Below are 13,383 nucleotides of genomic sequence, written 5' to 3'. Positions count from 1 at the left end.
CATTTTCTTATGCATCTCTCAGTCACATGAAGTACAGAATGGGTGCTACTTAAATACATTACATTATGCAGTAGATCACAGGACCACAAAACTAACCCATAAGTTCTCCATTTCAGTGATTCAATTTCTGTTTTATAGCAGAAAGTTAGTCAGAAACTTGATTTATATTACAAATTACATCTTGAACTCCAAACATAAGTTTTTAATGTCACTACTATTACGTTTTATGTCAAATTTAGATACTAAGTGCCTTTAGAAAAAACAACAAAAAGACTACTTATTAATCTATTTTTGTTTAAAATAGCCTAAGTATAATACTAATACAAATTATATTTAATTGTGTCTAAATTGGTCATTTTGCCAGTTTACGTTACGAATATTCTATCTGTAATCCATTTTGTTCATACAGTGTCATTCAACTGTAAAGGTTGCCCTCTCTTCTCATTTTTACTTCCTTGCAGTTATTTTCTGAATTACGTCTTTGTGTCTCTGTTGGCTCAAGATTCCTGCCAGGCAGGATGTCTTCGCAGTGAACAATTTACATATTTACCAACAAGGCCTTATGCTCTTGTGTATAATGCCAAAGGGCCATTTGCCAAATAATCTCTACCTCTATTTCTTTCCTTCCCTCTGCCACATCCCTTCTTCCACATGGCAAACGGAAGCAGAAGACATCCCACTGTGCAAATGAAAGACAAACTTAAAGCACCATTGTTGCTGGTCAAAGTGGCACCTGTTCAACAACGGAAAAAAAAAACCTACAGAGAAAGACAGGAGAGAGAGGGGTAGGCCGTCTCTTATAAAATCCAGCAAAATGTATGAATCAAGAGGCATTATGAGTCACTTCAAAATCTATGAAAGTTTATTTAATAACACACATTTTGACAGGAATTGTCTCGCTCATATTCTGTCTTTGCTCTTGTGAGAGACACTTTCCTACAGTCATCAAGCATAAGATGCCACTTTAACCTGCAGCTGAGAGCTGATATATGGTGTCTGTGTGTGTCTGACTTGAAATGCCACGATGAGGGAACTTCACACCTCAGGGTGTCAGTAACACCAAACAGTGACCTTTACTGAGAATCACATTCACCCTGAGAGTGTGTGTGTGTGTGTGTACTGTAAAAAAAACAGAATATGTGCAGTTGTTACCTTAGGGATCTCTTATCTCTGCCCAACGTATATGACTCCAATGACTTTAGTTTGTGTAATTCAATATAGTCAGGAAAAAACAATGAATAATATTGTGACAGGATGCTGTTTTTAAATCTTTATTAAGTTGTTTTAAATATTCAGCACCATACAGAAGGAAGAAAGTTTAGCAGCTCTGACGATGTAAATCGAAGTCATAACTTCACAAATTCTTGAGACATGGGAAAAACAAATAAAACAAAAACATATTTTGAATTAAACATGTTTAGATGTATTTTGTTGCAATGAGTTTTCTCAAAAAGAGTGATTTTTTTTTCACTTCATTCGATATGGATCAAGTATTTTGGAATGAAACAGTCCAAATTAGTCAAATATTATCATAAATCTTGATAAATCTAGCATTAAATTCAATAAATTGAGGCTGACCAGCAGTCAGACAAAAGCACCATATTTTTACACATTTTTCTGGCCATGTTTTGAGGTTCTGTGCTGATCAGCTTGTAAATTACACATTAATAAATGTATTAAAAACAATACATTTTTTAAGGGTTGCAAAATATTAGGACCTCTTAAAATCAAGGAAAAAAAAAAAAAAATTCCAAACAATTATACTTTACAATTTGCAAGATATTTAACAGTTGTGACAGAAAATTAAGTGAAATATGAATGCAATTACTTAAATTGATTTAAATATATATATATATATATATAAGACGTCAAGTTTGTGTGATGTTGAACTACACACCTTTACGGAGGAAAATTTTTATTTGATCCCCTGCTAATTTTTATAAGTTTGCCCACTTAAAAAATGAAGGGTCTGTAATTTTTATGGTAGGTTTACTTTAACATATAGAGACAGAATAAAAACCAAAAAATTATATAAAAGTTAAAAATAGTTTTGCATTTCAGTGAGTGAAATGAGTATTTGTTCCCAAGCAAAACATGACTAAGTACTTGGTGCAGAACCCTTGTTGGCAAGCACAAAGGTAAGACGTTTTTTGTAGTTGGTCACCAGGTTTGCACACATCTCAGGAGGGATTTTGGTCCACTCATCTTTACAGATCCTCTCTAAATCCTTTAGGTTTCTTGGCTGTCATTTGGCAACTACCTTTCAGCTCCCTCCACAGATTTTCACAGGTCTAGGGACTGGCTAGGACACTCCATGACCTTAATGTGCTTCTTCTTGAGACACTCCTTCGTTGACTTGCTGGTATGTTTCGGGTCATTGTCATGCTGTAAGATCCATCCATGATCCATCTTCAGTGTTCTTGCTGAGGGAAGGAGGTTCTTGTCCAAGATTTTACAGTATACATAACCCCGTCCATTTGCCCCTGAATGCGGTGAAGTTGCCCTGTACCCTTAGCAGAAAAAAAGCACCAAAGCACAATGTTTCCACCTCTGTGCTTGACTGTAGCGATGGTGATCTTGGGGTCATAGTCAGCATTTCTCTCCCTCCAAACATGTCAAATCTTTCTCCTAAGCTTTCTCTGAGTCATTTTCGATATTCTTTGGCAAACTTTAAATGGGCCTTCCCTGTACATGTGCCTTCTTGAGCATGGGAACCTTGCGGGTCCTGCAGGATTTCAGTCCATTGCAGCGTAGTGTGTTATCTAGGTTTTGCTTGGTCAAATACTTATTACACTCACCGAAAAGCAAATCAATCTTTAAGCATTATAAAATGTTTTTTTTGGTATTCTGTCTCCATCCAATTTAAAATAAACCTACTGTACTTTTTCTTTATAATCTAATGGCAGGTCAAGTACATTTTGTCCCATGTTTCAAAAATCAATAGCCTTTAAATCAGAATATGACTTGCATGAGAAACCAGAACAGTGTGAGTCTCCACCTGCACTTTTGAGTTTAAAAAGGAACAAAAAAACCTGAATCAACATGAATGCCATCCACTGCTCTAGCTGAGTTATAAAATCACACAGCTGGATCTGTCTGTGGCCAACCTGGTTCATTGTAAAGTAACTGAATCCCCAAAGGTAATCGGTACCATCAGCACCAATGAAAAGCTCTCTGAAGAGTTTTACTGTGGACTGGTTCCTTCAGAAGCCCCACATCTCTTCTCTGATGGTTAGGACCTGTGGTGCCGTGTGCTCTAATTACAACAACACAAAGCAGCATCACAACATCCACCTGTTAGCAAACTCCACAGTACTCTGCCCGTCGACCTTGTTTCATGGTCTATGCATCTTTGCTCCCAGATTTATGGATACATATTGCATTGTAGATGCAATAAGAGGGCTGTTCCACGCTTCATAGAGATGGTAAATCATTATAAAGATGATCTTCTCTTGTTTTCATGGCACACATCATAATATGTTTACCATGAAACAATGCCTTTTATAATATAGAATGCTTTAAGAATTTACTATTCGTTTTACATGAAGACACTACTGTTCAAAAGTTTGGGGTCAGTAAGAATTATTATTATTATTATTATTATTTTTAAGAAATGAATAGTTTTATTTAACAAGGATCCATTATATTCTCAAATATATACTGTTCTTTTGAACTTTCCATTTATCAAAGAATCATGAAAAAAAATTAAACACTGTTTCCACAAAAATAGTAAGCAGGATAATGGTTTTCATCATTAATAATAATACAAAATGTTTCTTGAGCACCAAATAAGGAATAAATTACCCAGAAATTTAATTTAAATTATGCTATAAAATCAAAAAAAATTGTAACACTTCTTAATAGTACTGTCTTTACTGTATTTTTTTATCGAACAAATTCTCATTGATCATTAGAGACTTCTTCCAGAAACATTTAAAAACTTGCTGACCCCAAAATTCTGATACGTAGTACATATATGTATATCTTTCTGAAAGAATATGAGTAAGCTAAATCCTAAAAACAACCATCACAGAGAAGCAAAACTACCTGTGCAAGTGCTAAACAACATAATGCTCATTCTCGAGATCTTCTGAAGTTATCATCCCTAAAAAGCATAAGCCTTAAAAGCATAAACAGACAAAAGGAGAAAAGGAGAAAGAAGAGGAGAGGACTTGTGTTGCATCTAGCTGAAACCTCGGAAGAAAAGGATGTCTGGATCCTGGAGGAAAGAATAGAAAGAATTGACTGCAGAAATGCACATGCCATTCTGAGCACAACAGAGCATGCTAATGGTTAAAATACAAACTCAGCTCCCAGTCAAAGCAAATACATACAAATAAAAAACACTGGCTGGTAGAGAAATGCACATCCCAAAACTCAAATCCTCACAGAGTAAGTTAAAAACATACCCAAGAGCTTTTAATAAGGTTTAAACAGAAAGACCTAATTTCACAACATTTGTTCACAAAGCAGTGCTCTTCAGTTGCTGAGAACGACACACTGTGTACAGCAAAATAGAGTGATAACTGTTGAGAGAATAAGAAAGAAGAGATACAAAAGAGAACAGAAGTGTAATAGCAGAGTCAATATTATCTGTCTGTTATCGGCTGGCTGAGCTGTTTTGTATGACTAGGATGAATCCGTGCAGCTGCAGCAAAGGGATTCAACTCTTCCTTGCAAACATACACATGCACATACAGTATAACAGAAAAAAACAAGGCTTAGGGCCCTATGAAATCCTTTTTTTTTTTCAAATTCAAATATTTCTGTTTACGTTTTTTTGAATTCTGTTTTTTTTAACTCCTTTTTAATAGTTAAATTACATTTTATTAATCAAAAAGGTTGTCTTAATAAAATCATGAAACTTAGATTTCCATATCAATGTATTTAAAGTTTGACAAAAACTACATGTATAGGCCTCTATGAAAAATTTTTTTTCTTACCATATATTTAATTGTTACCATATTCTGTACTTTTAGCATGTCTTATTATAACATAATTTTCTTTTCTTTTTTTAAGTAGCTTTTTATGATTCTTTTTCCCTTCAGAAATTCTGTGACGTGTAATTAATTACTTTTTTCTGGTTATAAAATGAAGTAGTTAAAAAATTAAATTACTTTATCTTATAATTATTGAAAATTATTTTTTTGGTAAACAAAGGAAATGTACTATTAAAATTAAAAGATGGAAGAAATGTTGTGTGATTATTCCTTTAAAAAATAATGTTGGTTTCATTTTAGTAGTGGTAGTAGGCTACATACATTCAACGGAAAAATAGTAGGCACAATGTCTTTAAATCAAACCGGACTGTTATTTTGACAGGTAGCTGTGACGGAGGACAGCAACTTTTATAGTTCTGTGTATATCATGTGAAGCTAGCTTTACTTAAATCAAACAGTCAAATGCTCATGAAGCAACTCTCAGAGCAGTTCTGGAGTTGTTCTACATGTGTTTACATCCTTATTTTAGTAAGAAGACAGATGCTGAAATCACTGGGAGTATCATGTGCTTCAGTATGTGTGCAGTAAATGAAACCGGCTTTTATTTTACGGCTTTTTATTTACAAATACTAGACCATATCATGATTTGATCTAAGTATAATGACCTACTTTTTTATTAGTTCATTCAAAATTTGACAAATTCCATGACATTCAGTGTTAAACTGTGAAAAAAAGTAAATACATAAAAATTACAGAAATTGTTGTGTCAAAGTTACAATGTCAGTATATTAAATATCTTATTATTAAGTGAAGTCATGTTGATGTTAAGAGACTGAGTTTGGGTTTAGGAACTGATGGCCTGCGGGAAGAAGATCCTCCCAAGTTTTTCAGTTTTTGCCATCAGGTTATGGAAGCACTTACCAGATGACAGCAAAATGAAAAGACAGTTACCAGGGTGGTTGGAGTCCTTGATGATTTTAACAGCTCTGCTTTTGCAGCGTTTGAGGTGGATGTCCTGCAGAGAGGGGAGAGCAGACCCTGAGATGTACTCAGTTAAGTGCACAATTCTCTGCAGGGCTTTGCAGTCTTGACTGGAGCTGTTCCCGTACCACACTGAGATACACTGAGTTAATACACTTTCTATGGTCCCTGAATAGAAAGTTTTCAGGATTCCTGGTGAAACCCTGAATTTCCTCAGCTGTCGCAGATGGTACAGTCTTTGCCTGCCTTTATTAACCCTAGTTTGAATGTCTGAAGTCCACGTCAGGTCCTCAGAGATGTTTACACCAAGATACTTGAAGGTGCTCACCCTCTCCACAGGGGTCCCACTGATCATGAGAGGAGTATAGGGCTGGTGCTGTCTCTTCCTGAAGTCCACAATTAGCTCACATTCAGAGAGAGACAATTGTCCTGGCCCCATGATTTCAATTTTCTCTACTTCATCCAAGTATGCAGACACTCTGTTGGAAATGAGGCCCAGAACCACAGTATCATTAGCAAATTTTATAATAGATGTGGGGATGTGGGAAGATGCCATGTGTTGTGTGTAAAGAGAGTAGAGCAGACGACTCAGGGCACAACCATGTGGTGCTTCCTCATTCAGGGTGACGGTGTTGGAGGTGAACTGGCCTTCCATCACCACTTTAGGTCTACCAGTGAGTAAGTCTAAAATCCATTCGCAAAGTGAAGAATTCGGGCCAAGGTCCATGAGTTTAGAAGCCTGATGGGGACTAGGTATTGAAAGCAGAGCTTTCGATGAATAGCAGGCTTACATAGTTCCCATAGTTGCGGTCAATGTGCATGAGTGAAGAGTGCAAGACATGAAAGCTGGCATCAGTAGATCTATTGGGGCAAAGATTAGCATCCAAAGTATCAGGCATGAAGGAGCAAATGTTGTTCTTCACAAGTCTCTCAAAGACCTTCATGACTACTGACGCGAGGGCAACTGGACGATGGTCAATCAGGCAAGAGGGGTTATTGTGCTTAGGCACATGGATGGTTACAGATTTATTTAAGAAGTTGGGAACCACTGAGGTAGCAAGGGACCCATTAAAAATGGATGTAAACAAACCAGCGATCTGACCAGCGCAGGACCTCAGAACACGGCCAGAAATCCCATCAGGTCCAGCTGCTTTCCCGAGGTTCACTCACTTTAGTCACTGTCTATAATTATATTGTGAATAGAAACGCTGTATACATGCATTGAAAACTTCTCTTCTCTGCATAGTACAACACTACATGATACAACATGTACAGATTGTCTGGTTTAAAGACACTAGTTGCCAAACGTCAGAGTCTGTCTGCAAATTTTAGGCAGTCTAAGAGACAGATTTCACAGATAATGGAGTCGTGTGCCTTCTGCGCAATGCTGTATTGTTGCTGTACTTGTTCCAAACCTGTATGAATTTCTTTCTTCTATAGAACATGAAGATATTTTAAATCATTTTGGAAACCAAATACCTTGACAAAAACTTTGAAAAAATGATCAAATCTTCTTTTGCATTTCACAGGGGGAAAAAAAGTTAAAAAGAATGAAAGTAAACTATCTCTTAAATACACTTCTTGTAGATTCTAGGTGAATGTTTGCATGTACTACTCAATATCTACCTTAGCAGCTTTCACTGGTTTGCAAAATGAAATTTTATCAGAGTTAGACTTATGGATACTTTAGATTAGATTTGAGAAGATCAAACATGAATCAATTTCCATTTTGCTGCAGCTATATATATCTTAAGTGTCAATAAAAAAAAAAAAGATTTCTAGATAATCTGAATCTGAATAAATAAGCTTTCCATTGATGTATGGTCTATTAGGATCAGACAATATTTGGCTGAGATACAACTATTTGAACATTAGAATCTGAGGGTGCAAAAAAATCACCTTTGAAGTTGTCCAAATGAATTCTTAGCAATGCATATTACTAATCAGAAATTAAGTTTTGATGTATTAACAGTAGGAAATGTACAATAATCAATAATAATGACACATACAATGTTTTTTGGGCTACTGCAAAGATATACACCAGCGGCTTAATATTCCTTCATATTCTCTTCATTCTAAACTGGTTTTGACAGTGGCCCCACTTCAAGTCACTTCCTTTTTTCCAACTCACACTGCCCCCACCTGGCTGCTTAAAGACAAAATAAAGTAGAACTTCTCAGATCTATAAAATAGATTGGCTGACATCACCCAAATAGAAACATTGAATGTTATATGAGTGACTACAATTAAAAGTTTGCCTGAGAAGCGAAACTCCTTTTTCTTGCTTTTTCTAAAATGCAGAAGTGTCTCTCATATTTAAAAACAAAGCAATCTTTAAGAGCTCCGGCCAATCTTTCCAACACCAAACCTTTTTAATTGACCAATGTAAAGTATAAAAGATTTAGCACAAAAGATGTACGTTTGCTTTCTCATTTTAAGACTGATGTCAAAACGAGGCATCAATACTCATATTACAAATTCATCAACATATGAAAGGCAAATGAAAAATCTGTTAAATAGAGACCAGCCATTCATCTCTAAAATGAAAGTGTTTTAATAACTTCAAGGACACAGTGGACAGGCTATAATAAATCACATAGCTGGTTCCCAAAATATAACGGTGACTGAAATGCTGTGAGCATTATATGACTCATATTTAGGGTATGTTGCTTGAAAATAAACAGTATATTGTAAATAAACCGGAGCACTTTTTTCCTATATCTGAAACTGAATTTCATCTGAAGCCATCTTTCTTGTTTTTTTTACTGGCCCTCCCTTCAGAAACAAGAGGCCAAATCCACCTGAAATCTCAAAACACAAAAAGAAAGTCAAATTACAACTGCTTTTACATTTACTTTAAATTATGGGTCTCAGAAAACCCAAAAGCACAAGACATGGTAACCAAATTAAGTGCAGCGTCTAAGCACAAATTTCGGATCATACTGGTGGTCAGTGTAAAGATTAGCAAAACAAAGCTTTTTTTTTTTAAAGAAGTCCCTAAAGATGCTCTCACCAAGGCTTGCATTTAATCAATATTGCAGCAAAAATACATGTAATTTATTACTGTGAAGGCAAAGCTGTATTTTCAGCAGCCATTTCTCCAGTCTTCAGTGTCACTTGAGACTTCAGAAATTAACATGCTGATTTTGTGCTCAAACATTTCTCGTTATTGCTGAAAACTATTGTCCTGCTTAATATTTTTGAAACCATGCTACATTTCTTTTTTCATTTTTCTTTGATAAATATAAAAAGTTTAAGAACAGAATTTATTTGAAATAGCAATATTTTAAATATCTTTACTGTCACTTTAGATAACTTGCATTGATCATTTTTGATGATGCATTCTTGATGAAACAATTCCTGCATATAATTTCTGAGCACTGCTTTTAAAAAAGGCAAAATAACAAATTTTTATTAGAATTTCTATTTAGCATATTTCATTGTGAGCTGTCATTTCATAATCACCAAAGCAACAAAAAATAACAGCCCTCCTTGTAGAAAAGGCAACATAAAAAACAATTACACTTTTTTTTTTTTCAAATAAAATAGGTTTATTTCCAGTCTGAAAAGATTAAAACAAAAATGGACAGTGGAACAGTTAAGAGGACGACCAGTGGGTCACAGTGGGTTACAGGGAGGAGAGATTATCCTTGATTATTCACTTCATTTTGTGTACATATTTATAAATGAATACAAATATACATATCAATTGTTTAACAAAAATAGCTTAGCTTATGAGGACAGCAGATGACTGACATCAGCAAAAATAATCCTGTTGGGGTAGGAGGTGGGATTTCACCAGAGTAAAATACCATACGTGTGTCTATGAGGCCGAACCACGGAACTAGACACTGCTATAAAATTTAGCTCCCTTTAGCAAAATATTGTGGTGTGTTTGCATACAGAGCTCTGTAATATAGGAGTAAAGCCCAAGGGTTTGGGGGTGGGGTTTTGCAAAAGGCATTAAGGCTGCATTAATCACTTGGTTTATACATTAGAAGGCAGGTCCGGATAATTTAAACTGAAATGAGCTACCAAGCTAATACTACAGAGCAAGAGACCACAGAAACAGGATTTCAGTGCATAAACCTAAAATACATGGCATCAAAGAGTTTGTGACGCATATTTAGCAAAATATCTATGCGCCATTAACAAACGCGATAGTTCATGTGTCATAGAATTCCTTGCAAAATGCCCTTGTCAACTTCAGCGACAAGACTTAGTAAAAACACATTCATAAACAGCTCTATCATTTATAACTGGGTTTTTATGTTTGACTGTAAGCCATAACCTCTCCTCACTAAACAGACCTGTGCTTATGACCATCTTGCAAAAAACAAACTATTTTTGACCCGCCCCATCTAAAAACCATCTGGAAGTCTTACAAAAAAGGAGAATCTGTATAATAGCAGTCCACGAACCTCAAAACTGCATATACAACAAAAGGCTTTTTTTTTTTTTTTTAAACAAGTCACACATCATTTGTTAATTTTCCTACAAGTGATTTTTAAGCCTGTATAGGACCAGACTGAGGGTTAAGCAAGCCAACAGAATCCTATTAAGAGTCTTCGTTCCTCGTGTCTACATTCCTAAAGTGATTCCACATAGCTTTGTGGATCCAAAAAAGCTTAAAGACACATGAACATATCCTGGCCTCTAACACCATCCTAAAACATTGTGTTCATTTTAGATTCATTTCGTGAATCTCCTATTACACAACATTCCAGCTTCCACTGGGAAAACACACAGCTCACCAATCCACACACAAACACAATGATTTTTATGCCCGTGTTATAACACAAGCCGAAAGCATAGAGGATACAGGGAGATTTTTCCATTAACATTAGCCATACACGGTTAGATTGTCATTTTGTTACAATATTAGTTTAATAAATCACCCTGTGAGGTTCATGAAAAGACCCAAAGTAGTGACCTTTTTACCTACCATTTTTTTCAGTATTCAAATACACAGGTTTAGACTAAAAAGCTAACTTAATATTTATTTAAACGCAAGGGAATTCCTGTTCATATAATCTATTCCATAAGTAAAATTTAGTTTGGGAATGTAAGGACAAGGGGGGGGGGTTAAGATTTTACAGGTTCAGACAATCAGGACAAGTGAACAAGTGACAATCTCTCTTAAAAATATACAATTAAATAAATTCAGAACTAGGTTACATACAGCATTGGGGGGGAAAGGTGTGGGATAATATTAACTAAGAGCATTCAAATGAATGAATGACTGATTCAAGCACACTCTTTAGCAGCAAACAGTACTCTGTTGCGCTCCCTATTGGTCAGAGGAACACATGCATGCTCTGGCCAAAACCAGGCCAGCTCACTGCATCACACTGTATTTGTTCTTTAAAAAGAGAAAGCCAGAGAGAGAAAAAGATAGAAATCACCACATCGAGAGAAAAAAAAAGAAACTGATAACATAAATCAACACGAGATGAAGCGAATGGTTTAAATAGAAGAAAAATCTGAGTTGAGTGTTAATCTCAGAAAGCATTCACTAATCACTCTCTCAGCAGTGCAGATGGGTGATCGAGCACTATAGCGAAAGCCTTATACATTTGTGTCAAAAGCCTAAATATTCCCATTAAAACCCACATAATTTGAAGCACAATAATCATGCAATCTCACACATCCATTCAAACCATACTGACAACCAAACACACACCTAAATGCACTTAATAGGGCCTGTCCCAGTTCTTAATTATTTTCCAGCAAGTGCAGGAGATCATTTACAACGTTCCTAGACCAACTTAAACAAATCAAAAATCAAGAAGCTGCAGTAGTGCAGAACACTGTAGAGAAGAGTCCTAGTGTTGATTATAAGAGAGAGGATCAGGGTTAGCGCATCAGGTAACAAAATCACATCATAAAATTTGCACAATGGAAACAGTTTGATGGATCAAACATGCATCCTCTTACCTCTTGCATTTCTCATAAGACTCACTCATTCTCTCACACACACACAACCGCGCACACAATTTCAGCTTAGTTTAAGTTAAAGCGGTTCCCTCAGAGAGAGAGAGAGAAAAAAACAAGGGGCAAAAATAATAGACCCACCCCACCAGAAAAAGAAAAACAGTAGTACTGAGAGAACATAACGATTACGGTCATCTGTGCAGTGAGATTTACAAAAAAGCTTACTGTACTGTGAGCCCATATAATTTACCCGTTTCACTTAAAAAGTAACAATACAAAAAGTTATATTTTGTTAAAAAAAAAGTGAAAGGAAAGCAGATGAGAAGCAGATGAGGAGCAGATGTGTTGGGCTTCAGCGGTTGGAGAGGAAACAAAAGCAGGCAGGGCAATAAAGGTGTGCCTTTTTTTCTATTTTTATAAACTTAAAACTAAAGCTGCATTTGATACAGGCTTTTCTTTGTACAAGACAATTGCACTTCACAAAAAAAAAAAGCTGAAATATACAAACACACAAGGAAATGTGAATGAAATTAATTACACCAAAAAACATATATATAAATGAAAAAAAGTGGGTGAATTTTAAGAGGGTGATGTTAAGGTTAAAAGGATTAGGGAAAAGAGTAAACTGGGTCAGAAGAGTATGCAGAACATATTCAGAAGGTAACATTGCCTAGCACTGAGATGGAACATTATGTGAACAAGGGGAGGGAGCCCTCATTCGCTTCCTCTTCTTCCTCCGAACAGTCCAGAGCAGCTGAGCTGGGCTGTAGTAGGTTCTTGTGAGGGTTCTGTAGTAGTTGAGGGTTCTTGTGCAGGGTTCTGGTGCCGGGTCCTGTAGGAAAGCTTGTTGTGCAGGGTTCTGGAGGGTTGTAAACTCTGTGCAGTGTTTAAAGGGGTGGGGCTACCACATGTCATCTGTGGATGCAGAATCCTTGAATGGAGAGAGGAGGAGAGCAGCTTGTGAGATCCCACCAAGCTCCAACTGCCAACCACTCAGGAAAAAGCATGTTTGTGTGTGAGACAGTATGAAACACAGGTGAAGATAAATCAGGAATGATTCTAGGAAATGTTGACGGAAATGATGGAGAGATCCAAAACTTGGGTTTAAATGGCCAGACTGATATGCTGATTGCAATTGACAGAAAATTACAGCACTTGATGCTGCTTGTGTGCCAACAGGCTATTTGGAGATTTTGTGGTGCATCAATCACTTGGTTAGAGTGGCGAACTCCAGAGACAAAACTTGAACAGACTTGAGACATACGCTACAGATAAACATTTAGACTGCAGGATTAGTTATTTAAAAATGTAATAATTAAGCTAGTATCATTGTGATGCTGAAAGGTAGGCAATTATTACATACATTTAGGGCTATAAATTACATAGTTATGATTTGCAAGGATTGAACTGGTTATATAATCTACCATTCAAAAGTTGAAAAGGTTTTTTAAAGACATTGCTCACCAAAGCTGTATTTAATCATTTATTTGATCAATTGAAAATACAGTAAAACAGTAACATTACCACA

The 13,383-nt window shown here is 36.0% G+C and overlaps 1 protein-coding gene across 2 annotated transcripts in view; it reads right to left on the bottom strand.

Annotated features, from left to right (window-relative positions):
• Positions 1 to 3,849: 3,849 nt before the first annotated feature.
• ppm1aa (protein phosphatase, Mg2+/Mn2+ dependent, 1Aa) overlaps positions 3,850 to 13,383 on the bottom strand; it is a 17,271-nt gene continuing 7,737 nt past the window's right edge. Inside the window, exon 6 of one of the 2 annotated variants that reach the window (XM_026223795.1) lies at positions 3,850 to 4,219. In XM_026223795.1, the coding sequence (XP_026079580.1) occupies positions 4,184 to 4,219 (36 nt within the window). In that variant the 3' untranslated portion in view covers positions 3,850 to 4,183. Of the gene's footprint in view, positions 4,220 to 9,446; positions 12,787 to 13,383 lie in introns of those variants that run through there. The other variant, XM_026223796.1, reaches the window with a different exon arrangement.

The sequence above is a fragment of the Carassius auratus genome, chromosome 38, assembly GCF_003368295.1.
Source record: "Carassius auratus strain Wakin chromosome 38, ASM336829v1, whole genome shotgun sequence".
NCBI classification, from domain to species: domain Eukaryota; kingdom Metazoa; phylum Chordata; class Actinopteri; order Cypriniformes; family Cyprinidae; genus Carassius; species Carassius auratus.
The sequence above is the reverse complement of the archived record's forward strand: the minus strand, read 5'-3'. Positions and strand labels throughout refer to the sequence as shown.